Source organism: Dipodomys spectabilis, unplaced genomic scaffold (assembly GCF_019054845.1).
Source record: "Dipodomys spectabilis isolate Male_0828 unplaced genomic scaffold, ASM1905484v1 ptg000002l, whole genome shotgun sequence".
Lineage (NCBI taxonomy): Eukaryota > Metazoa > Chordata > Mammalia > Rodentia > Heteromyidae > Dipodomys > Dipodomys spectabilis.
The window spans coordinates 19,557,926-19,579,232 of NW_024870679.1; the positions used below are offsets into that span (position 1 = coordinate 19,557,926).

General features: G+C 54.6%; 1 protein-coding gene across 1 annotated transcript; it reads right to left on the minus strand.

Annotated features, from left to right (window-relative positions):
- Positions 1 to 2,215: 2,215 nt before the first annotated feature.
- Phgdh (phosphoglycerate dehydrogenase) lies at positions 2,216 to 20,324 on the minus strand. Its single transcript, XM_042683645.1, has 12 exons — positions 20,110 to 20,324; positions 13,815 to 13,966; positions 12,106 to 12,171; positions 11,143 to 11,197; positions 10,905 to 11,003; positions 7,305 to 7,437; positions 6,244 to 6,392; positions 5,314 to 5,466; positions 4,599 to 4,731; positions 3,964 to 4,094; positions 3,046 to 3,283; positions 2,216 to 2,461 (listed from the first exon to the last, which is right to left on the minus strand). The coding sequence occupies exons 1-12, from the start codon at positions 20,245 to 20,247 to the stop codon at positions 2,307 to 2,309; spliced, it is 1,602 nt and encodes a 533-aa protein (XP_042539579.1). The 5' UTR covers positions 20,248 to 20,324; the 3' UTR covers positions 2,216 to 2,306.
- Between the last annotated feature and the right edge of the window lie 983 nt (positions 20,325 to 21,307).

Here is a 21,307-nt window from a genome sequence, read left to right on the forward strand (position 1 = left end):
TTTCTTAACATTTCTTGTGAACTTCGTGTGTGTGTGTGCATGTGTTGGCATGGGGACTTGAACTCAGGGCCTTGCACTCTTGCTTAGCCTTTTCACTCAAGGCCGATACTCTACCACTTGATCCATACCTCCACATCTAGCCTTTTGCTGGTTAAAAACTGGATGGACTTTGCTGCTCTAGCTGGCTCTGATAGGCGTAAACCACACCAGCACCTGGCCCAACCCCTTTCTTCTTTGGGTTACCTGGTACAGAATCTAACTTTGCCCACGTTAGTCCCCTCTAGTTGTCAGGATTTAGGCGTCTATCACAGGCCCAGCTTGAGCTCCATTTTTAGGTGAATGTTGAACTTCACCCACCTTGGCCGTCTCCCCAGCTATCAGCGCGTTCAGGTGATCTCAGCAGATGCCACGTGAGGCACAGCTGCGTCTTCAACTGGAGGAAATGGGTCATTTGTTGTCAGGACACCCAGCACCCAGACCTGGCTGGCAGCCAGGGGGAGGGGAGCGCGGATCGTCCACTGAGAGCCCGCGACTGGAGAAAACACAAGGTCACCGTGCGCCCTGGGCATGTCCCACGTATCACTTAGCTTTTTTTTTTTTGGCCAGTCCTGGGGCTTGAACTCAGGGTCTGGGCACTGTCCCTGAGCTTCTTTTGCTTAAGTCTAGCACTCGTGGAGTCACTGCACCACTTCCGGCTTTTTCTGTGCATGTGCTTCTGAGGAATTGAACTCAGGGCTTCATGCATGCTAGGCAAGCACTCTACCACTAAGTCACAGTCCCAACTTTTTTTTAGTGCCAGTCCTGGGGTTTGAACTCAGGGCCTGGCACTATCTCTGAGCTTTTGTGCTCAAGGCTGGCACTCTACCACTTAAGCCACAGCTGTACTTTTGGCATTTTGCTGGTTAACTAGAGATGAAGAGTCTTATGGACTTTCCTGCCCAGGCCTGACTTTGAATCATAAATCCTCAGATCTCAGCCTCCCAAGTAGCTGGGATTACAGCTCATGGCTATACATTCCTTTGGAATCCACTCGGCCCTTACGCCGGTCTGGGAAGCCTGTGTATGTCCCCACAGCTGTGTAGAATTTGGGAGAATTACTTGTTAGTGATTATGCAGCTGCCCAGAGCCAGTCATGCAGGCTCGTCCCTTTGAGGTCTGCAATGGCTGGGCCACAGCATACACCAAGGCCACTGTGGATGCTGGGAAGCTGATGTGGAATTCTGTCCTTGGAGGAGGCCCTAGTGCTGGTCAGTGGCTGTCTGGTGCGTTCTGTAAAAGTGAGGCCTGGATCCTAATAGGAGACATCAAGAGGCCCATGCTTTTGAATGAAGGAAGGTCATAAAATCATAAGATCATTTTTTCACAGTCACATATAGCTAGGTGCCAGTGGTTGACATGTCATCCTAGCTGCTCAGGAGGCTGAGATCTGAGGATCATGGTTCAAAACCAGCTTGGGCAGAGAAATCCCAAGAGATTCTTTTTTTTTTTTTTTTTTGTCCAGTCGTGGGGCCTGAACTCTGGGCCTGGGCGCTGTCCCTCAGCTCTTCAGCTCAAGGCTAGTGCTCTACCACTTGAGCCACAGTGCCATTTCCCGCTTTTTTTCTTTTTGTTTATGTGGTGCTGAGGAATTGAACCCAGGGCCTCAGGCATGCAAGGCAAGCACTCTACCACTGAGTCACTTTCCCAGCCCCCCCAAGAGATTCTTAATTCCAATTAGTCACCAAAAAGCCAGAAGTATGAGGTCCTGAGTACTGGTACACACACACACACCCCATACTGTCTAGCTCATGCTGAGCTTTCCAGGTCTCTATACTTTGTTGGCTTCACAGACATCCTACTGAACGTCTCCTGAAACCTCCATCCTCTGCTCCCAGTGCTTCTTCCTATGACCCTTCTGCAGTACATGTTCAGCTTCTGGCTCAGGCCCTGTCCACTCTGTGGGAGGGGTCGACTTCAAACTCCCTTAAAAGCAAAGCACCAACCCCGTATGCTCTGCCCAAGCACACATCATTAATGTGCATACACACCTTCCCACGGAAGGCTCTGGGATACCCTGATGCTACAGCTCACGGGGAAACCCTCTAATAACCACACAGGTCATCTCAGAGTCGATCAACCTCCCTCCATAGCACCCTCCCCGCTGGACGCCCGCACCAGGTTCCACTGCTGTGCACGGGCGCCCTCTGGCGGCTCCCCTGCATGAGGACACCACAAAGACCCAGGGAGGCTCTTTATTCAGGGGATAGTGTTGTACTCATGTCCAGCCCAGGATTGTGGATCAGTGGGAGGACCAGTGAGCTCCAAGGCTAGAAGCAGAACTGGAAGGCCTCAGACACGTGCTGCTTCCACGCGTCCAGGCTGGGCAGCAGGGAGGAGAGGCCCATGGCATGCCACGTCTCCCCACTGGACGCCACCGAGGTCTGGTAAGAGAGCAGCTGCACGCCCGCCTGTGCCAGGAGGCCTGAAAGAAGAAATGTGTGTGTGGGGGTGAGGAGGGGCGCCTGGGGAAGGAGCGACAGAGCAGACGCTGAAACGGGGGGGGGGTAGTGGTGTGTGTTAAGAGAGACGGAAGGCATGATGGGGTGTCTGTCCAGCTCCCATCTGCTGTGGCCTCTTCAGGCACAGCCTGGCCATCAGGCTTAGAGCGGGACCCCGGCGGGCTCACTGCCAGGATCGGCAGCCAGGGAGAAAAGCAGGGGTGAATGAGGTCCCCGAAGGCTGGGGCCAAACCTGGCTCCAAAAGTTCTGGCCGCCGAGGTGCACAGGAGACTTGGACAGAACTGGCCTGTGTGTGTGTGATCAGAAGAGCTTTGAAGAGGCAGGGCAGACATACTGAGGCCCTGAGCCCTTGGCACATGGTGTGATGGACTAGCCTGGGACCTCTCCCCTCCCAACTCAGTGTTCACCCCAGGGGTTCTGGACACTGGTATGGCCCAGCCTCTTGGCGGTCCAGATCTACACAGTCCTGAGATGTGACGAGGATAGGGGAAGCCAGGCCTGACACAAGAGCAAGACCCCACCCGGCCAGCTCCCCGCTCTCCTCACCGATCATGGTGGGCAGCATGGCAGGGTTGGAGGGCTGCGCCCGGAACAGGAGCAGGGGCAGGCCCTGGCGGAGAGGCACATCAGGCCTGAAGACAGCTCCGTTGAGTGCCTGGAGCACAGGCGTGGTGCCCTGGACAGCGCCCACAGCCTGGTAGGGGGCCCCAGCCAGCGCCACGGTCAGAAGGCATTCCCCGTCGCTCTGTGTGTCGGCCACCGAGGGCGCGTGGGACGTGGTCACCTGGAAGGGCGGAGCTGGTTATCTTGGCTCCTCCATCTTCCCCCCCAGCCCAGAGCAGCTAACCACACACAGGGCCCGAGGCTGGCTGGAGACTCAACGAGCCAGTGGCTCATGCCTGCCATCCTTGCCACTCAGGAGGCTGAGATCTGAGACTCGCAGTTCAAATCCAGCCTGGGCAGGAAAGTCCGTAGACTCCTCTCCAGTTCTCCGGCCGAAAACTGGAAGCGGAGGTGCGGCTCAGGTGGCAAAGTGCCAGCCTTGAACACAAAAACAGTAAGGGAGAGCGCAAAGCCTTCGGTTCAAGGCCCAGTATTGGCACAATCAAACAAAACCCCAAACTGCAACTGGGTGTGAGGGTACAAGCAGCACTGTATGGAGCCGGAGGCTGAGTCCAATGGGCCCCTCCAAACTTCTATTCCAACGCAGCCTGGCTGCTTCTCCTCAGCTGTGAACTGTGGTGCCAAAACCTGTGTGTGTGTGTGTGTGTGTGTGTGTATGCATGCGTGCGCGCATGCGTGCACTCAGCTCAGCCCAAGGTGGGTGGCACCTCCATTTTGCAGTTGGCCCACGGTTACCTGTCACAGGTAGGCAGGATGGGCGGGGCTGTGGGAAGGCTCTGGAAATGGGGGGCCAGTGCCGTGGGGAAGGGTTGGGGCGCCGGGGGGGGGGATGGTACGCACGTTGAGGCCAGCCTCTTTGACCAGCAGCTTGGCATTCACCAAGTTCACATCCGCCTGCTTAGACTCGTCTTTCAGAAGGCCGACCATGACAGCAGGGCTCAGGCAGCTGCCAGCGTTCTTTAGAGCTGCTCCTGGGGATGCAGAGAACGGGCCTGAGCTCACTGAGCACTGAGAAGAGGGGCCGGGAGCTCTGGCCTCCTCCATCCTCAGGGCGATCTGGCCCCCTCTATCCCCCTGACATGCACAGGCTCAGCTGGAGGAATCCTGAGTCTGAGCAGGACGCTCAGGACACTGGAGCCAGTAAACCACCAGAAAACTGAATGGGAGGTATGGCAGTGGCCAAACACCAGCGTTAAACCAAACAGCTCAGTGAAATTGGGAGATGGGAGTTCAAGCTCTAGTCCTGGCATAATAAGTCATAGAATTAAAAATCATTATGCATTAAACATCAGCATGAAAGTGACGTTTCCCCATCCTATCCTTTGCCCTCTGCCCAAATCCGCATGTGAGCTACATTCAGAGCAAGGCTCAAGTCACCTGACTCTCTCTAGCTCTGTGACCCACAGAAGGGAGGGATCCGTGGCCTTCTCCCATTCCCCCAGCAGTGCTGGGTGGCCACCCAAACCCAGCCTTACCCTGTGTCACCACCTGGATGGTACCCTTGGGAGACCCGGCCCAGGCACGCAGCAGTGTTCCCAGGGCTTCTGCCAGGCCAATCCAGGGCTTGGTGTGTGGGGAGAAGGCGCTGGTAAGCGCCTGCGCATTCACCTGGGGAAAATGACAGGGGCAGGGTGAGGCCAGGAAGAGAGAGCCCCACTCCGCAGCCTCATAGCATCAGGGTCTGGTCGCCAAGAGCCAGCTCTGTGTGGAAGAGGCCTGGGACCTCTGAGCTCGGGGCAATGTCAACTTCCATCAGCCAACAGGAAGAGGCTGGCTTATTTCTGCAGCTCAGCGGGAGCCAGGCATCCGTCCCGTTCAGGAGTCTCATTTATGTATAGTTTCTGTGCCTGTGTGTGTATATAGATCGATCGATTGATCTATCTATCTATCTATCGATATATATGATCTGTTTCTCTCTCTCTATATAGATATATAGAGAGATATATCTATATAGATCCTGAGAGAACTTAGAATTTAGACAAAAAATTGCAGAAGCTTAATCAAGAGGGAGAAGGTGGTTAATTAGCAATACAGTAACAATACCCCTGCAGTCTCAAGACAACAAAGGCGAGTCTCTAGAGGCTGGGCCTGGGAACAGCCACAATCTCTGTGGCAAGTCTACAATACAAGCTTGAGTCTCCACTCCAAGCCATGGGCAGTGCTCCCTGCCCCCCTTTCCACGATACTCACCACCCCCGCTAGGGACTTCCCCTTCACCATGTCCACAAACTGCATGGCGATCTCCTCCCCACAGCGGCTCTGGGCCTCCTTGGTGCTGGCACCCAGGTGGGGACAGCTGATGACATTCTCGTGGTCCACCAGCGCTCGGTCCCGAGGCGGCTCCTGGCAGGGCAGAGAAACTTCTAGATACTGGGGAAGCCAGAGAGGAAGGCAGGGCCTCCCTTCCTCCTTTGCTGCCCTGGGCCCGGCTTCCTAGCATCACTGGTGGTCAGAGCTCCATCTCCCCAGGCCTGGGTCTGTTTCCTTATGCAGGCAATGGGCTAACGTTCTCCACATCCTAACACTAGTGTGGGCTCTGTGCAGCTGTAACAGGACATTCCCACGTTCCTAGCCAGTGGCAGCTGTTGTTGATGGTTGCTGGGATTTACTCTGAAACTCATCTCTACCCTGCATGCGTGGTCTAGCGCCCCCTGGCTGGACTCGGCATGCTGTCTTGTTCTTTAATTTTTTTATGTGCCAGTACTTGGGCTTGAACTCAGGGCTTGGGCACCTTCCCTTAGCTTTTTCACTCAAGGCTGGTGCTCTACCACATGAGCCACAGCTCCACTTCTGACTTTCTGGTGCTCCCTTGGAGATAAAAGAGTCTCACAGACTTTCCTGCTCAGACTGGCTTTGAACCCTGACCCTCAGATCTTAGCTTAGACGACAGGTGGATGAGCCGCTGGTGCCTGGCTGCTCTTGCTCTTTGCAGACACTCTGTACCGGCTAACAGCACCTTGGCTCTCAACCTCCAGTGTTTCTTCTACTTCTTTTCTTCTCCTTGGTGTCAGGATCTGGGCTTGAACTCAGGGCCTGGCACTCTGGGCCTCTTCACTCGAGGCTGGCAGTCTAGCACGCTCCCTGCCTCCCACTCCCCATGCCGAGGCTGCAGGCACTCACTTCTGTAAACACGTCCAGTGCGGCTCCTGCACACTGACCGGACTGCAGTGCCCGGAGCAGGGCGCCCTCGTCCACAATCCCGCCTCGGGCGCAGTTCACCACGCGCACGCCCCTTTTGCACTGGGCGAAGGTGCTGTCGTTCAGTAAGCCTGGAGGAGGGAAGGCAGCCCCTTGCTGTGATGGTGCCTAGAGCCTGCAGTAGCTCCCAAGGGAGGCCCGCAGCCTCCTTCCCCAACGGCCTCTTCCCGTTGGACAAATGCCTCTGTTCTCCACTCTTCCTCTCTAGGTGCTCTGGGTCAACACGGAGGGTCTGGACCGAGGCGAGACTCAAGTTTAAAAACACCCCAGAGCCGTGTGCTGGTGGCTCACACTGGTCATCCTAGCTCTCAGGAGGCTGAGACCTGAGGATCACAGTTAAAAGCCAGCCCACGTAGGAAAGTCCGTGAAACTCTTATCTCCAACAAACTGCCAGAAAACCAGAGGGGCACTGTGGCTCAAGTGGTAGAGCGCTTGCCTTGAACTGAAGAGCTCAGGGACAGCGCCCAGGCCCAGAGTTCAAGCCCCACAACCAATTAAAAACAAACAAACAACAACAACAGAAAAAACAAAAACAAAAACAGAAGTTGTGAGGCAATGCTTCAAGTGGGTCCAGGAACAACATAGCCAAACCAGGTGCCTGTGGTTCATACCTGCCATCCAAGCTACTTAGGAGGCTAAGATCTGAGGATCAAGATCTGAAACCAGTCTGGACAGGAAAGACTGTATAAGACTCTTATCTCCAACAAGCGAGCAAAAAGCCACAAATGGAGCTGTGGCTTAAGTGGCAGAGTAATAGCCCTGAGCAGAAAAAGATAAGGGACAGCATGGAGGCCCCGAGTTCAAGTCTCAGCCAGTACTGGTACAAAAAAATTAAGAAATAAAAGCAAGCCTTGCGGGGCCCTAGGTAGCATCCACGTGGGTCGGTGGGCATCCTACACCCACCGGGTGCAGGACCTGAGCACACCCTCTCCCCAGCCTGACACCAGCGTCTGCAGCAGGCCCACGCAGGAAAGACCCCTTACCGGTGGTGGAGGGCAGAAGAGGCGTGTGCACCGTGATGAAGTCGCAGAGAGGCCAGATCTCCTCCAGCGGCAGCTGCACCACGCCGAAGGAGGCCGAAACTTCTGGAGAGATGATGGGGTCGTATCCTACAGTCTGGACAAGCGAGGCAGAGAGGGAAAAGGTGCCCGTCTGAGCCACAAATCCTCTAGTTACTTCTCACCGTGAGTTTGGTGCCACTCCTCTGCCTGCTTTCACGTGAGCGTGAGGGAGGCTTGCATGCCTCCAAGCTCCATGCACTGGGTCCGAGGGCAGCGCTGGCGTGGCTGGACGCCAAGACAGGAGGCGTTGGTGAGGGAGGACTGTCCTGGGAGAGCCCTGGCCTCCGTCCCTCAGGGAGAGGAGGAGAGGCAGCAGTGACCGCAGGGCTCAGGTACAGAGACAGTAACACTAAGGGGAGTGACAAGAGGCAAGGGGGGGGGGACACGGGGAGGCAGGATCAGGAGACTGGGGCCCAAATGCATGGATGGGGACAAGGGTCAAAGGTCAAGGTTGAGAGGATCCTGTCCCTCTCTGACATGTCCATTTTTTATTGTGTGTGCTGGTACTGGGGTTTGAACTCAGGGCCCTGCACTCCACGTGTAGCTTTGTGTTGGTTCACTGGAGACTCACAACCGTTTCTGCCTGATGCTCAGATCTTAGCCTCCTGAGCAGCTAGGATGGCAATGCCCACCGATGCCTGTTACTTTTGACATGCGGGAAATGCTTTTGTTACTTTAGAATGGAAGGGGAAGTGAGGATTGCAGTTCACAGGCAGAGCTTCTGGGGAAGACAATGAAAATGGTTACCAGCCAGGTAAAGCTACCCGACCACGTATTTCATCATCCGCTTGGTAAGAAGCAAAGCCAAGGGGCTCACTCCAACCACCAATGGAAGTTTCTAGAACAGATGGTCCTTGGGGACCATCAGCCCACAAAGCACCCAAGGACAGGATCCCCTGCTGAGTCCTGACAAGTCCTCTTTGTCTTCTGGATCTGCAGCCAGCTGAAACAATGGTGTTATTCTTTTCTGATCCTCACATAGTTTCCTCTCATGTGGGGGGGGGGGGCGGAGGGGAGGAAGGGACAGGGACTGATTACAAAGTCACGCGTGACTTCGCCAGCTCACAGTTCCCTTCCTCCTGCTCTGCCAGGACTCAGGCTGGGACTGGCAAGAGGAAGATGTCACTGCCCGTGTCTGGTCTGGTGCCCCAGCGCTGCCTGCAGGTGCCTGGCGTAGAGAAGGGCAAACGGACATCCTCCACAGCAACTGTCTCCATCGACTGCACACACCTGTCAAGAGTGAACTTGACCCAGGAAAGCCCAGCTTCTCACTTTCCAAGAGAGACAACCAGGGCAGATGGAGCTGCCCTTGGCTGAGCTTCCCACACCTGTCCTGCCCCGAGGGGAAGGAAAACAATGTCATGGGGCACAGTAGCCACGTGCCTGCCCAGGGCCTCGTGCCCCAGAAGGGTCCAGATGGCCTACTCTGCAGAAATCGGGGTACACCTTTGGTTCACAAGCTGCCAAGACTATTTCCAGGCAGGACCCCTGGGAGAATTGAGAAGCAGCATGTACTCGACTCAGTCCTAACTGGACCGTGATGTTGAAGCCATCGCTCCCCCAAGCAGGCCTCCAGGGTGACTGTCCACATGTCACAGGGGGGGCCCAGGACACTCATCTTAAAAAAAAGGATCAGTTTTCTGGATGCTGGTGGCTCATGCCTATATCTTAGCTACTCAGGAGGCTGAGATCTGAAGATCATAGGTCGAAGCCAGCCTGGGCAGGAAAGTTCCTGAGACTTTTATCTCCAATAAACCAGCAAAAAGCCACAGGGCTGGGGAACAGGAAAGCATGAGGTGACTGCAGCCTTGCTGTCTGTCCGAGTTAGTACTCATCAGCAAAGCACATCTGGAAGGTACTGTGTGCTCTTGGTCAGGCTGAAACCCAACCTCTCTCTTTAAGAGGATCAGAACGATCCAGGGGATGAACCTTGACCTTGGTCTTCACAAAAGGTGCTCCTAACAGCTTTGGCCTCCCCTGACTCTGTGTGCAAGCAGAGGGCACAGAGCACAGGCTGTGATTTCCATAGTGAAGGCCTCTGCCAGCCACATCTGCCTTTCCCAGGGGCCTCTCTCTTTCTATACACCTACCTGGCCTATTCAGTGCGGACCTAGCAAAGATGTCTGACTTCAATTGGTGAGGAGCCAGGGCAAGAGACGTCCATGTGGGAGCCCAGGCTACCGTGTATTTCCTATGTGTTCTTAGCCACAGACTTACAAGTTCTGGACATCAATATAAAATTAAGGGCTCGCCTATAACACCCCTCTTAAATCCACTTATTTTCTGCTCTATGTTAAACTCTTTAGACCTGGGATGATATGATTCTGTCGTTGTTCTGGTACTGAGGCTTGAAAACTCAGAGCCTGGGTGCTGTCCCTTAGCTTTTTTTTTTTGTTGGTTGTGGGGCTTGAATGTCTGGGCCTGGGCGCTGTCCCTGTACTCTTCACCTCAAGGCAAGTGCTCTACCCACTTGAGCCACAGCACCACTTCCGGTTTTCTGAATGGTTTACTGGAGATAAGAGTGTCATGGATTTTCCTGCCGGGGCTGGCTTTGAACCGTGATCCTCAGCCTTCTGAGTAGCTAGGATTACAGGTGTGAACCACCGGCTCCCAGCTTCCTTAGCTTTTTTTTTTTTTGCTCAAGACTAGCACTCTACCACTTGTGCTCTAGCTTTATATCTGACTGTGGTGGAGATCAAAGTCTTTGAACCTCAGTTCTCAGATCTCAGCCTCCTGAGTGGCTAGGATTATATGCTTTGAGCCATCAGAGCCCTGCAGAGATGATCTGATTACTGTCACAATTTTCCTTAATGTTTAACAAAAGTCTTCCAGGCTGCAGTATGACCCATAATCCCTGCATTTCCCTTAAAACCAACAGTGATAATAAAGAAATTGTACAACTATCGCTTGCCCAGAAATACTTCCTGCTCTTAGCTGACTGGCCTCCTCGGTGTGTACAATCTCCTGGATTGGCTGGGAGAGGGGGGTGAGCAGGGGGAGGAAGGGAACTGCTATTAATCTCCGAGGCAGGACCTGGCATGACTTCTGAGACAGGTGTGAGGTCTTCCCACCCCCCTGGGCTCTACAATCCTATCAGGTGACCACAAGCACCTCTGCATCCCCTCTAGAAGACAGAGGCACACAGAAAGGACAGGAGGATAATCACTCCATTTCTAGGTGGTTAATCTGCTGCTGCTTCCTAAATCATCCTGGAAGAGCAGACTCAGCCAAGCCAGAGGGCTCTGATATAGAAACAGGGAAAAGATGAGTCGGATACAAGCGCCCTTTGCGTCACCGGGGTTCAGGCCCATGGGTCGCCAAGAGCTGAAAAGTTTCCATGCAGTAGTCCAAGTGTCCCACCATGATTGCGCCACGGCCTCGCTGGTACCTCACTGTGTCATCAGGGGCTCGAATCATTGTAACAGCCCAGCCCGGACCAGGCCTTTGGCTTCTCCTAAGCCCAGCGATCGATTCAGAACCCTCCCTACCCACCAAGAAGGGGTCCAGTCAGTCACCTCTTACCTTCATCCCAAAGGATTGCATCCGGGTGGCCACCTCTCTCCCGATCCTGCCCAGGCCAAGAATCCCCAGGGTTTTTCCATTCAGCTCTGTTCCCATGAACTGTTAACCAAACAAAGAAAAAAGCAAAGAAGCCGAGTCAGCATGAGAGGCAGCGCTCAGGCCACTGGGGGCAGGAGGGCGGGAAGGTGGGGGGGAGAGCGGGGTTGGGGGGGAGAGGGACCAAGGCCACTGCGCACACCTTCTTCCGGTCCCATCTGCCATCCTTCATGGACGCTGTCGCCTGGGGAATCTGCCTGCAATGATACACAGGTTCAGCAGGGCCACCTAGCGTCCCCCACCCCCCACCCCAGCATGGGACAGAGGGACAACGACAGGTCATCAGAGTCACCACCACCATGGTCAGATCCCTGAGAACCAAGACTGCTTCCAGGTGCTCAGATCCAGAAACACCAAAGAGACTTCCCAGGTCTCCAGCCCTGGGAGGAGGTGCTATGGGAATCTACCCTGGCCATTATCTGTGAGACCAGGGGTGGCCGAGCCTCTAGGCATTGTAGAGGTAAATGAACAGGGTTTAGGGACTCTTGTGTGTATGCCACTACTGGTCTTGAACTTAGGGCCTGAGCACTGTCCCTGAGCTTTTATGCTCAAGGCTGGTGCTCTGCCACTTGAGCCACAGCTCCACTTTTGCTGGTGAATCGGAGATAAAGAGTTTCCTGGATTTTCCTGCCCAAGGCTGGCTTCCGACTGTGATCCTCAGATCTCAGCCTCCTGAGGAGCTAGGATGACAGGTGTGAATCACTGACACTCGGCAGAGCCCCCTTGGATGATGTAACACTTGAGATGAAGCTGAAAATGCTTAAAAATGCTTAAAAAAAAAGATGGCAGGATAAATGTGCAGAGGTGGGGGGATGCGAAGAAGCCTGGAGCGAGAATGGAAGGGGGGAGGTCGCAGGGTGCAGTCTCTTCACAAGCATGCACTCAGGGAAAGCCCAGGAGCACGCACCGCCCGCCCATGCCTGGCTGGCCCTTGCTGGTGACCTGAGACAACCAAACCTCTCTGTCTGGAGAGCTGAGGCCTCACGGGCTGGCAAGAGTCTGGGCGGCACCAGGCTGAACCGTTTCCGCTTCCTCTGTCTGGGTCAGCGTGCTTGCTCGGAAACCCCAGCTAGCCAGGCGTGCTGCCGCACAGCCCGAGACTCACCTGGCCAGGCACATGATCATCCCGCACGTGAGCTCCGCAGCACTCAGGCTGTTCCCGTTCGGGGTGCTGGATGGGCAGAGAAGGGGGGGGCGGTCAGTCTGGACGAGGCCACTTAGAACACGCTTCTGCTGGGCACTGTGAACTTTGAATGAAGCCTCCCAGCTTTGCGGCAGGACCCTGTGATCTGAGCTGTTCTGCCATAGTCTCTTTGCTATCATCTTGTTCCAGAAAGAAAGAGAAGGTTCAGAGAAGCATCTTGTGTGGAAGGCAAACTGACCCTTGAACACATGGTGCCTTCTTAGTAGCATTTTTTGGGGGACTGTAAGAATCCCCTGGGGCTTGAACTCAGGGCCTGGGCACTGTCCCTTGGCTTTTTCACTCAAGGCTGGTGCTGTCCACACCTCCATTTCTTGTTTGTTTTCCTAGTTAACTGCAGATAAGAGTCTCGTGGACTTTCTGTCTGAGTTGGCTGTGAACTGTAATTCTCAGATCGCAGCCTCCTGAGTAGCTATGATTTTAGGAGTGCAATACCTGGCTTGGCTATTTATGTTTGGGGGGGGGGGAAGTAACTCTCTGGTTTTATCTCCTTCATTTCCTACTGGGTCTCTTCATCTCAGGAGACGAAGGTTCTAAGGAGGAAAGGTTGTGATCTATACAACAGAAGATTCCAGAGTCTCTTCCAAACCACTGGGCTTTCCATGCTCAAGAGAGCTGCCTTGGATGAGTTATACTTTAACATCTCTGCCAACAGATGCTGACCCTAGGTTAAGGACTCACGTCAGTGGTCTGTCAGGATCACTGGGAGGTGGAGAACAGGAGAGGGCAGAGGTCTTATGCACACTAAAGTCCCTGGGGGAGGGAGGGGGGCAGAGAAAGGACTCTGGATGGGAGAAGAGGCCAGGGGTGGGCTCAACACAGCCCGGAAACTCCTAACCTACACAGGTGTGCACAGCACTGACCTTTGCCCCCGAGTTTCTACAAAAACAGCTCACAGATTGCTTCTCTTCTAGGGCCCAGAGGGCTAAAACAGAAGCTGGAGTCTTAGCTCCTCAAGAGTGTAGGAAAGTGGGGAAGAGGGGAAGTAGAGTCACTCCTTTGTGGATGTGAACAAGGTCAAGCTACACAAGAGATAGCATGCTTACAAAACCACCACAGTTGGGCACGAGTGGCTCACATCTGTAATCTTAGCTACTCAGGAGGCCGAGATCTGAGGATCATAGTTAGAAGATGAGAGTCTTATCTTTGACACACAGAAAGCTGAAAGTGGAGCTGTGGCTCAAGTAGTAGAGAGCCAGCTTTGAGTGAAAGAGCTCAGGGAGAAACCAAAGGCTTGAGTTCAAGTCCTAACAGGGGCTCACAAAAAAAGAGAGAAGAAAATGACAGAGTCGAGGTCAAGCAGGAGCAGAGAAGGCACTAAACAGCCTGCTAACCTATTCCTAACCAAGGTTGCCCACGTGAACAATGCTGATGCTGGACCCTGAAACAATCTGACATTGTATGGACAGTCTCAGTTTTGCAAGGCTGCCAGTGCTGAGCTTGATCAGGTTAGGTCAGGTCGGGTCAGGTCGGGTCGAGCTGGGCCGGGCCAGACTTCCTTCTGCATGTCCTCCTGACTCAGCCTCAGCCTTCTCTACACTATGCTCTGCCTTCTTCTAAATGCTGGTGATCCTACCTGGTCTCTACGGCCACCCTCAGCCACTACTACTCACTTCATGACCAGGATGCCCTTCCTCGTGGCGGCCTCCAGATCCACGTTGTCCACGCCCGTGCCAGCTCTGCCCACCACCTGGAGCTTCTCGGCTGCATTGATGATGTCGGCGGTGACTTTGGTGGCTGAGCGGACGATAAGGCCTTCGCAGTCCTGGGAGACGGAATACCCCAGTCACTTAAGTAGTTCCGCCAGGCTTCCAGCTGCCACTTACCCCTGGCTGGTACCTGGCACCCTGGCAGGCCGGGGAGGATTGCCCACTCACACAGAGGTGGCATTGGCATCCTGTCTGCCCACAGGAGGATAGAGGGACTTGGGCTCATGCCCAAATCTGCTTCAAGTTGAGAAGTCTGTGGCTCTAAAACATCAAGTAGAAGCTGGGTGCTGGTGGTCATGCCTGTAATCCTAGCTACCCAGGAGGCTGATATCTGAGGATCACGGTTCAAAACCAACCGGAACAGACAAATACGAGATTTTACCTCCAATGAGCAAGAAAAAAAGCCAGAAATAGGGGTGTCGCTCAAGTGGTTGAGCACCAGCCTTGAGTCAAATGAGACTGTGAAGCTGTGGGTTCGAGCCCAAGTTCTGGCACACACACACAAACCAACCACCAAGTATTCACGTTCAACAGTGACCACCTCAACCCACAGGCTCTGAGCTCCTGACTGTCTTTCTAGATCTAGACAACATCACTAATGCCTGTAGCCAGGGCCTATCCCAGGAAGGCCCTAGTGTGTCCTGACCTTGTGCTGAAGCACTTCCGGGTCAGTTTTGGAAACCCTGACATTCTATACATTGTTTGGCTAAAGTGGGTTCAACCTGTATGTAGGTCCACTTTAGATACAGTCAAAGAAAGAATCTGGAAGGCTCTACCCCTAGGCCAGCCTTATCCGTTCCCAGAGATGAGTCTGAGGAGCAAATGAGGCAGGAAGGGTTCATCCCCTGGCCTGGCTCAGCTCTGGACCCAGAGCCATGGGAAGGCACAGGTCGGGTACGAACAACCTTCACTTGCAAGCCTCTGTGTCTATGCCATGGAAAGTACTCCATACATGCTGGATGGCTGAACAAGACAATGAGGGAGTGAAAGGTAGAGCTGTAGAAAGCAAAACATTCCTGAAACAAGAGACCAGAACAGGACCCGAGGGGAAGATCCCCAGAGCAAGGAAGTTCACCTGTAGTTGCTCAGCAAGATTAGGGTGAAACCTAAGCTTCAATCTATCACAGCCGCCCTACTGGGACCAAATCTCCCTTGGAATCCTGTGGAATGTGGTTATCTTCACAGAATAAGGGCAACATTTGTCCAGACACCAAAGGAGAAGCTCCACGAGGTAAACGTGTGTGCGCGTGGTTATAAGTAGCGCTCTCACACTGGAGAGAAGCACTCCCAAGGACACTGAGCAGCCAGGTGTGGCTGAGGTCTGGAGGGCATGCCTGTAATCTTGAAGCAGGAGGATTTACGAGCTTAGAACCACTACCACTAACTACAACAATAAACCAACAAGAGCACTGAGCCAGGGCTCAGGAGATGAGTTTTGGTCCTAGGTCTTCCGGCTACAGGGTGGATTTCTCAGCAAGTCATACCATTCCAATCTCTACTTCCACAGGTCAGGATAGGGTCCTTCCGATCCATCCTCCTCCCAGAGGAGCTCTCAGGGGAAGCTCATGCAAACCTCCTCCCTTCTTCCCTCCTTGCCACATGGATTCTGGACATGAAGAACCTCAAGAACCCACACCTAGGGCCGGTCACGTGCTGCATTTCTTGAGCACAAGCCTCGAGTCTACAAGTATAGACAAGTGGAAGCAGAAAGAACAGACGGTGATATTCTCCACTGTGTAGAGAAGATGGATAAAGACTGAGCTTCAGCACTGCATAGCTAGGTCTCCAGAACTCGGAACAACTGGAGTGACCCGACACGAGCTCGTGCAGAAGTACTTCTCTAGAGCTCCCGAGCTGCAGGTATCCTTCAAGGGCTGGGGCAGCGCGAGCCGATAGACGGTGCCCTACTGGCCACTGCAAAGACAAGCAGTCTGCCGATGGTACCACAACACCAAGGCTCAAGGAACCGAGGCTGTTCCAAGCCCAGTAAACACGTCCTTCCTCCTGCCTGTCCTGTCCTTTTCTTTCTGCATTTTTTTTTTCTTTTTTAGTATGGGAATGTGAACTCGGGGCTTTGTGCCTACTCAGCTTGCTTGCTTGGGTGGTTATTTTGGAGATGGAATCTCTTCAGACTTTTCTGCCCAGGCTAGCTTCAAACAATGATCCTCCAGATTTCAGTCTCCTAAGTAGCTGGAATTACAGGCATGCATCACTGCTGCCTGGATTCTTCTCCCTTCCTCGGGTCCTTGGGCATCCAGGATCCTGGCATGAATCTGGCATTAAGCCAGAACAAATAAACAATAGTAAGAAACAGTTCAGATTCTTTTTTTTTTTTGCTAGTCTTGGGTCTTGAACTCAGGGCCTGGGCACTGTCCCTGAGCTTCCCATTTGAGCCACAGCACCACTTCCGGCTTTTTCTGTGTATGTGGTAATGAGGAATCGAATCTGGGGCGTCATGCATACTAGGTAAGCAATCTACCACTGAGCCACCTTCCCAGCCCCAAGAAACAGTTCAGATTAGGAAGGAGTTCAGCCACATATACAACGTGGCATTGAATGCCCTGGCTGAGTACTGGGACACTTCTGCGGCCCATACAAGCCTGCCATACTGACTCCCAAGAAAAGGACTCCTCCACCTCTCTTCCCCGACACACTCTACTGAGTCTGCCAATAATCCCGGACAAGGTGGCTACTTTAAGCCTGTGTTTTGCTCTGACCACTGGTGTTGAGATTGAGTTCTCTCTCCTGCATCTACTTGGGTCTCTTTACCTCTACTTCACATTCATAAAGTGAGGATTTTGTATTTGAAAGCTTTCTATAGCTGTAATTTTTTTTTTTTTTTTTTTGGGAGCCAGTCCTAGGACTTGAACTCAGGGACTAGGTATTGTCCCTGAGCCTTTTTGCTCAAGGACACTGCTCTACCACTTGCGTCACTCCTCCATTTCCAGCTTCTTGCTGCTTAACTAACAATCTCTTGTCTGTCTTCCAGGGGCTGGCTTTGGACTCTGATCCTCAGATCTCAGCCTCCTGAGTAGCTAGGGTTACAGGTGTGAGCCACTTGTGCCCAGCTCAGACAAAAAGAATTTAGGTAACTTGAGACCAAGCCTAAAACTTCTGCTGTCCCAATCCAAGTTCTCAACTACCTCCCAAAGGCAGCAGCTCTAGATGACATCTGTGTCAAGTGTCAAGGCGGGGGGGGGGGGGGGGGGGGGGGGGGGGGGGGGGAGGGGGAGAAGGAAGGGATGGGGAGCACCAATCACCCTCAAAGAACGGCTAGGGACACAGCCTCCCCTCCTCTACTTACACAAACAAGGTGATCATTCAAAGCTCCTCTGCCGTTGTCCTCTTTGGGACACTCCTGAGGCTGGGCCTTACACTCTCAGCCTGCGGTTTCTGTGTGGGAGCTGGAGCCACATTGGCCCGCCCCAGGCTTCTGGATCAGCTTCCCCGCTCCTGGTCTTCCCAGCTGCCTTGGAGCTGGCAAACAGCAGGCCACCGATGGCCTGATTTATGGCTGTTCCAGACAAACTGCTAACTCAGCAATGGGAACCTACTTGTGTTCCTCAAGTTCACACATGCTTTTTTTCCCAAGGGCTTGGCATTGTGGGCAGATTCTGCTATTGCTCCTTCCTGGATTAAATCACAGGACAAGTCAACGAAGTGTTCCAGGTCAGGATCCCTGGAGACAGGGAACTACAGAAAACAGAGTTCTCTGATCCTGATTAGCAGAGTGGCTACTTAATGTGTGTTGACTAAATTCAAGTGTTGAGCCTGGGAATTTGCTAATTTAGAGCCTTTGGGCTCTTGCATGAAAGAATTATTCCCGTTTAAGGTTTCTTCTGTGTGTGCGTGCAAGTGTGCATGTGTGTGCACTGGAGCCTGAGCTCAGGGACTCCCTCTCTCCCTCAGCTTTTGCACCCAAGGCTGGTGCTTTGTCACTTGAGCCACTTCTGGCTTTTTGCTGGTTCATTGGAGATAAGAGTCTTAAGGACTTCTCTGCCCATATTGGCTTCAAACTCTGATACTCAGATCTCAGCCTACTGACTAGCTAAGATTACAGGTGTGAGCCACCAGTGCCTAGGTAAAGAAATCTTTAAGTTGTGACTTTATACTCAAACACACAAAAACACACACACACACACAAACTGAAACCAAATAAAATAATACTTAGACTTACTATCAGTAATTCTGATTATTGACTATTTTGCTCTTTAAAATGCTGATCATAGCTGGATGCCAGGGGCTCACACTTGTGATCCTAGCTACTCAGGGGGCTGAGATCTAAAGATCAGTTTGAAGCCAGCCTGAGCGGATGAATTCAGACTCTTTTCTCCACTTAACCAGCAAAAAGCTGGGTGTGGAGGTGTGGTTTAAGTGGTAGATCCTTGAGTGAAAAAGCCTAGTGAGAGCATGAGGCCCTGAGTTCAAGCCCCAGTACCCCCCCCCCCCCCACACTGCTGATGCAGATCATGACTAACGTAACCACTTTCACTCCACTAATGAACTATATAACTTCAGTCAAGTCTGTGGGAAGGACAGATGACCACTAAGGAACATCTGGCCAGAATAGGACACGGGAAACCACATTAGTCCAAGAGGTGTGGGGGTCAGGTGACAACGCTAGACCAGACGCCCGAGGGACAGAGTGAGCATAGAGACAAGGCCCTTTAGCAGGCTGCCCAGGGAGACTAATTGGCATTCTGGGCAGGACACAGAATGCAGCTGAGCACTCAAATGGCCCAACAATGGCCAGTGGTCAAGTTCGCCAGCAAACACCCGTCCTGTCTTGCCAAGGGCTTTCAAAGCCTTGAAAGTCTCCTCCAGTTTTCACAGATTTCTATCCCCACTCTGTTGGGAATCCCTCACTCCAGATGGCTGCCCAATCACAGGGATGTCTCCCCTCCACTGGAGGCAAGCCAGGGGGAGTGGCTGGCACTTGGCCAAGGGCCCTGAGACTGACCAGCCTAATCCTACTGCCCTTCTAAGGTGGGGTGCTGAGTCTCTGCCCCCGAAATTCACCCAGGACTTTGCAGTAGGGAGTGGGCAGGGGCTGGCACTTTTAAGTCCTGTTCAGTGCCCTGTCACCGGATCCATTGTCTCAAGCTGTCTGCAGTGGTTCCTAAGTAACCTCATCCTGCGCCCCCTTTGAGACAGGGCAGACAGCCATCTGTCTCTACCAGCCAGGCCGCCCTGGCCATCTCCAGCCTGCTGTCTCAGCTTGCGGGGTGCTGGGATCCAGGCACGACCACCCATCCTGGCCTCTCAAGAGCTTCTAGAACACTGGCACTGGGGAGGGCAGGGCAGAGTCACCGGGCCGGGGGCTGGGAGCACAGGCAGGCGGGGCTCCAACAGTTTCCCGGGGTGCAGCTGGGCCAGGCCGGTGGAGGGGCCACGTGGAGGACAGAAGGGGCGCGCACGTGGGGTGTGGGGGCGTTGGGGGCCGGGAACGGCAGAGGCCGAAGCGGGCCAGAAGTGGAGCGCAGGGGAGCGGCCTCTCACCCCGGAGGGGCCCGGGCCGCGCGGCTCCCGGAGGCCCAGGGGCGCCGGGAGCCGTCGGAGGTCTTGCATCAGACGCGAGGCGGTGCTTGGGCCGCCATCCCCTGCTGCCTGGCCCGCCGCGGCCGGAGAGCCAGACAGGGCCGGGTGGGCGAGCCCTGGCTCTGGGAGGGGATCCTGGTGCGGGGCTGGGGGGGGGCACCCCAGGGCGGGGCGGGGGAGGAGAAGGAAAGGAACTAAGTAAGGGGAGGGGGATGGGAGAGGAAGGGGGAGGGGATGGGAGGGGGAGGGGGTGGGAGCGGGGATGCAGGGGAAGGGAATGAGGGGGTGAGGAGTTGGAGAGGGAGAGGGGATGAGGGATGGGGAGGGGAAGGGGATGAGCGAGGGGAGGAGGAGAAGGATGGGGAAGGGGAGGAGGGGAAGGATGGGGAAGGGGAGGGTGGGTAGAGGGAGGGGGGATGGGGGGATCTCCGCCTCCGGGCCCCCGCCTGCACGCGCGTCTGCGGGGGCGGCCGGAAACACGCGGCTGCAAACTGGGCAGAAAGTTTCCATCCCGCGGCGCCTGCGTCCTCCGCCTCTCGGTCCCGGCCCCGCCGCCGCCGCTGCTCGGCAGACCGATCGCGCGGGAGGCCCTGCGGGGCCCGGCGCGGCCCGACCCGGCCCGGCGGGAGATGCGCCGGGGGTCCCCGCGCCCGCGGCTCACCCGCAGCTCGGCGATGAGCTCGTCCCGGCTCAGGTTCGGCCTCTCCACCACCTGCAGCCCCCCGTCCTGCAGGATCCGCCGGCAGCACGGGTCCAGGCTGTCGCTGATGAGCACCTTGCGCAGGCCGGCGAAGGCCATGATGCCCTAGGCCTCGGGGTCGAGCAGGTAGCCGGAGAAGCTGCGGCGGATTGCCGGGTGACTGGCGGGCTCCCGCGGTTCAGCTCTCCCCTTACCCCGCTCCGGGCCTCGGGATTGGACAGGAGCTCCGGGGCCACGCCCCTCGCTAGGCCCCGCCCACCATACCGCGGAGGACGGCCCCGGAATTGGATGGGAGCTCCGGAGCCCCGCCCCTTCGCCAGGCCCCGCCCGCCCCGCCGCCGCGGATGACCGCCCCTGCGCTCAGCTTGGACTTGCACACCTGCATGGCCCGGGATCCTGGAGGCTGGTGCAGATGGGTTGCGAGTTTGAGGCCAGCTTGGGCCACAGTGAGGCCCTATCTCGAAACACAAAACTAAAGGCACGCTTTATGCTGACGGGCTGGCTTGTATCTGAAGTAAGCAGAGCCGTAGGCCCCCTTGCCAGGTTTCTGGTGCGGGTGGCTCATGTCTGTAGTCCAGGCCACTCAGGAGGCTGAGATCTGAGGATCCTCAGATCTATTCAAAGCCAGACTGAGCAGAAGAGTCAAGAGAGCGAGGCTCTATCTCCAATAAACCAGCAACATGCTGGGCTGGAGGCGTGGCTCGAGTGGTAGCCGTGCCAGGCCTGAGCCAAGAAAGCCAAGTGAGAGCACAAGGCCCCAAGTTCAAGCCCCAGCACCTGCACATACATCAAAAAAGAAAAAAGGAGAGAGAGAGAGAGAGAGAGAGAGAACCCTATGGCAAACAGAATGAATAGGATAGAATAGAAAATAGAATAAAATAGAATAGAAAATCTAGCTTAGGGTTGAAACCTAGGATCGGAAGCAGAATCCGGGGTGCTCCTAGCTGGAATGGGAGTCAGCTGCAAGAACATTGTCAATCTGGGCAAAACCATGGGTGCCCCCTTTCTGCACCAGTCGCAAAACTCAAGTGATACATATTCCTGCACAACTCTGCATTGTCAACCCTACAGCAAACCAGTTTCCTTATCAATCACTCTTAGTCACAGGTCCTACTGTAGAACCAAATGCTCACCGTGAGGAGGAGGAAGCTAGTTTGTC